This window comes from Cucumis melo, chromosome 8 (assembly GCF_025177605.1).
Source record: "Cucumis melo cultivar AY chromosome 8, USDA_Cmelo_AY_1.0, whole genome shotgun sequence".
Classification (NCBI taxonomy): Eukaryota; Viridiplantae; Streptophyta; class Magnoliopsida; order Cucurbitales; family Cucurbitaceae; genus Cucumis; species Cucumis melo.
The window spans coordinates 10,373,810-10,377,807 of record NC_066864.1 but is presented as its reverse complement, the minus strand read 5'-3'; the positions used below and the strand labels follow the sequence as shown (position 1 = coordinate 10,377,807).

The following is a 3,998-nucleotide window of genomic DNA, read 5'->3' as shown; positions in this document are numbered from 1 at the left end:
ACCATTTAAGGGAACACTTATCTACTTACCCTAAAGGTGGGAAGGAGTGAATTCCATCTTGTGTGATTATGTTCCCAGCTCCCCACTTGGTCTTGTCCCCAAAATGATAAGCATATTGAGTCGACAATTTGGCCACTCTCACTCATACAAATCAAAGGACAATCCCTCGCAAACAGGAGTTCATAATACACTCAGGATTAAGATTAAGTCACCTAGGTCATCCTAATGAAATAGAAATCCAACTAGAAATCCAACTAGTTAATGGAGTTACATTTAGTGATTACCATTTCGTGGTCCAGTCTTATGCAAACTCATTGCATAGGATACCCTCACTTGCATGTCGCATACATGAACGCATTGGATCAATGTGTTTGTATCAAATACAAAGTGAGTCGTATCTATAGTGTTAACAGGATAAGGTACCGAACCTTAACCCTATACTATAGACCCTTTAAGCTGATCTTGAACATTGTTCCCCGTATGTCTCTACATACTGTTCAAGACTCATCAAACAGCTTAGGATGTTAGTTTATTGGATTTAGGTTATTAAGATAAAACTAACAATATAATCAATAACACTTATTGAAATTATAATAATAAAACACTTTATTAATAACAGTCAATTGATTATATTTACTATCTAAAAATTTTAGGACATAAAACCCAACATACCTGACACTTTTTACTTGTCAAGTACTTGTTTATGCTTCAAGTCATCCAATGTCAAGAAAAAAGGGTCATGTGCCTGATATTACTTAACATTTTTTACACCTTAAATAATCTAATATCAAGAATAAGAGATTTTTTACACTTTTTAAGCGTCAAGAATAAATAGCTTAGCATGTCAAGATTTTTTTTTAATTTTCAAATGAAAAATTATATAATTTAAAATATCCATATAATTTATCCTGCACCTGTTTTGAAGTCCAACAATAACGAACATAAGTAAAAGGAAGAGGGTACACAAATGTGCTAAACTACACATTAATTGAACAATTGAATCAACCCAAACTTTTCGTCAAAGAACTAATTATATCTTAACAAATTGCATATATATCAATGAACCATACATATAGTTGCTCCTTACATATTTTAACCTCTTGCTCCCCTTTATCGGACTGATCAAACCGTCTTTTATTTCTGTATTATCTTCCATAGATATATCATTAACTCTTCCCGATGGGCTTGCTAGCAAACCATTCTTAGTCTTTTCATTAGATCGGACCTTTCTCATTACTTTGATTTGCCTGTGCCTCCTCAGATCATCTACACCTAAAACGAGGGAATACAACATGGAAACTAGAGTTTATTTTTCTTTCCAAGATAAAGATGAATGAAACTAAAGATGATGGCAGTACAAAGAATTAAAAGATACAAAAATGGAGGCTATTAGACGTTGCTATTTCGTTTGACTGTTCGGTTAGTAAGTACTACATAAAAGCATAATTTATTACCAAAGCAATGCAATTGACAAAGAGGAATATTTTATTCTTTATTAAAAGAACTCACACATATACTTCTATTAAGAAAAGAGAATTTGTAAAGGGAGCTAGGTATAAATACCAAGAAAAACCTTACCTCCAAGAAAATATTTAAGTTTCTGATACTGCAGAGCTGAAGTGGCTAAATAATCAGGCCTAAAAATGTTCTTGATTCTTAGTTGCAACTTCTTGTGTTCTCTCTTTCAAAATAAATTTGTCTACTTCCCAAATTCACTCTAAGAGAACAAATTCATCATTCGTTGGGTAAAATTCTCTAAAGACCTGTAAAAGGATCGATAAAAAGCTTTAAAACTTCTACTTTTTGAAGATAATTGGAAGTGCAGCTGATACGAGAACAGTAGTGTGATTGCATAAGAATTCCTTGGTTTTGTAGATTCAACCTTTCCACTTTAGAGAAAAAATGGAAAAGTGAAGCACAAATACCTGAATTCCTTCCTAGTTTATTGCAACTACTTGCTTCTTTTTCAGAGATAGATAAAACTGTGTTGAATACTGAAACAACATCTAGAAATATCTGCACAATAGAGAAAAGATACAAATGCATCATAAACACAGAAAATTCGAAAATAGTGATTATATTACAATTTACATAATAATGACAATCCTTGGGAAATTATTTGCAGGAATAGGTTTTTGACTTAAATACTAACTACGAAAGATTGCTAAAATGTAAAATGATACCTATTTTCTTAAATACTAAATAATAAAAATAGAACTTACTTGTTGAACTAACACCCGAATACGTGCCAGCAATGCCAAATTTACAAAGCGAAACCCTGGAAAAAATGTTCGAGGAAGCAAGATAGATATATCATTATCAAATGGTTAAGGGTAATATTTTGCATAATGAATTTTTCTTTCTTCAAATTAGTTTCCATAGTCTGACAAATAAATTAGCTCCAGGTAAGAAGATATCATTCGATACAATTGTCATCAATGCAGAAAAGTACTTAACATTAGACAATTGTGCATAAAACAAACTGCTTTCTTGGCCATTTCAAGTCTGCCCAACTTGATCCATGCCAAAGTGAACTGCAAAATTTTTGACTTAAAATTGTTATATATGAAACTATGAAACTAGTCCCTATAAGTGGACTACAACGCAATTACTTAATGTAATAAATAAAAAAGGAGCCATTGCGAAACATCTATTCACTAAAAGCAATGAAATGAAGGACCAATCTCAATGCTATCATCATTTTTATGTTACATGCCAAAGAAGTGTTGGCGATGGTTCTAAAAGCAATTTTATGGGCGAATTCTCAAAGATTTTGAACAAAAGTATAAATGGTTGTGGATGATTAACATCATCTATTAGGAGAATATATCATTGATGAAATAAAAGAAACCATTAAATTTTTGGAGTACCTTTTTAGAAGCACAACAAAAGTAATGAAAAGTTAAAAAGTAACCCAGGTCAGATTTCAGTGTGAAATTTGAAATTTTATTAAATTGTTTCTCAAGGGACTTTTCACAAACACTTTAACTCTAATTGAAAGCTTACCTGGTGAATAAGTGTAAGGCTGATGGAGACGTCACAACAGTTGGATTTTGGGAGGAGGGTGAAAGCATTAGAGTGGTTTAGAAGCTCATCACCAAGGCCCAATACACGATGATGAATGAGGTAAGCGTTAAAGTGAAAACGTACAATATAGCCATCTAGTTGATGTACTTGAATTTCTGTGGCTTCCATATAGCATCCATAATTTCAGTGAAACGTTTGGAGTTATTGTGGTTAGAACTTTTGAATTCTATAATAACATATTTGATTTCAGATCCAAAAAAAAAAAAAAAAAAAAAAAAAGAACTCACAGTTATAGAATGACCTCCGAATGTGTAAAGAATGTTAGTGGCTCCGATGAAATGCAGAATCAATTTCTTAGGGCAAGAGTGTTTGACACCCTCAACCTAAAATTTAAAAATTAACAGAAAATTAAGTTGTTTTTGAAATTTATGCTTGCTTCTTGTTTGTAAGAGAAAAATATTTGAATTCCAAAACGAAACATTTGAATTCCAAATCAACAAAAAGTAGTATTTGTAAGTTTCGTTTTTTAAAATATCAAATAGTTATCAAATGAGGCTGAATTATACACCTTATTACGTGTATCCTAACTTTAAAGTGGAGTTGGTGGCAAGAAGGTTTGCAGCATTCCTCAGCCATGCACGGTGTCTGTGCGTGAAGCGTCTGCGGAGAAAATTGGTGAAGCTTATGCTTCTGTGTGAAGCGTCTGTGTCTCTAGACGGAGCCTGTCCTCAGTCATGTGCGGTGCCTATACAGAAGAGTTGGGATCTGTGGTGGAGCGGGAGTGACTGCGGTATATGAACGGCTACCGTCTAGAGCTTGGGTGGTGGAGGGAAGATCGCGTAGTGTGAAGGGGGAGCATCGTGATTGGAGAAAATTGGGGAAGATGGAAAAAAGATAAGAGTTTTTCTAAAAATTGGGGGAGGAAATGGAAATTTGGGAACAAAAGAGGGAACTTTGTTTTAGAAATTGGG

At 33.4% G+C, this 3,998-nt stretch overlaps 1 protein-coding gene across 11 annotated transcripts; it reads right to left on the bottom strand.

Moving 5' to 3' along the window:
* Positions 1–960: 960 nt before the first annotated feature.
* Positions 961–3,998, bottom strand: LOC103495810 (auxin transporter-like protein 5). Of its 11 annotated transcripts, XR_538930.3 has the most exons (8): positions 3,596–3,993; positions 3,315–3,410; positions 3,007–3,182; positions 2,458–2,534; positions 2,223–2,278; positions 1,926–2,016; positions 1,579–1,763; positions 961–1,272 (listed from the first exon to the last, which is right to left on the bottom strand). XR_538930.3 is itself a non-coding variant. In XM_008457477.3 (5 exons), exons 1-4 carry the CDS (start codon positions 3,193–3,195, stop codon positions 1,756–1,758), a joined length of 330 nt encoding a protein of 109 aa, XP_008455699.1. In that variant the 5' UTR covers positions 3,196–3,308; the 3' UTR covers positions 961–1,272; positions 1,579–1,755. The 11 variants fall into 11 exon arrangements, 1 of the variants encoding a protein (XP_008455699.1); XR_007822848.1 differs by having other exon boundaries at positions 3,007–3,410; positions 3,596–3,996; XR_538927.3 differs by having other exon boundaries at positions 2,223–2,534; positions 3,596–3,994.

What these genes read in the sequence shown, in the direction of transcription:
- LOC103495810 (XM_008457477.3), bottom strand. Translation starts at nt 3,195, where the DNA reads ATGGAAGCCACAGAAATTCAAGTACATCAACTAGATGGCTATATTGTA. An exon ending in GCCTTACACTTATTCACCAG is followed by an intron (nt 2,535 to 3,006) that starts GTAAGCTTTCAA and finishes AAAATTTTGCAG; the next exon opens with TTCACTTTGGCATGGATCAA. An exon ending in TTTATGCACAATTGTCTAAT is followed by an intron (nt 2,279 to 2,457) that starts GTTAAGTACTTT and finishes CATTTTTTCCAG; the next exon opens with GGTTTCGCTTTGTAAATTTG.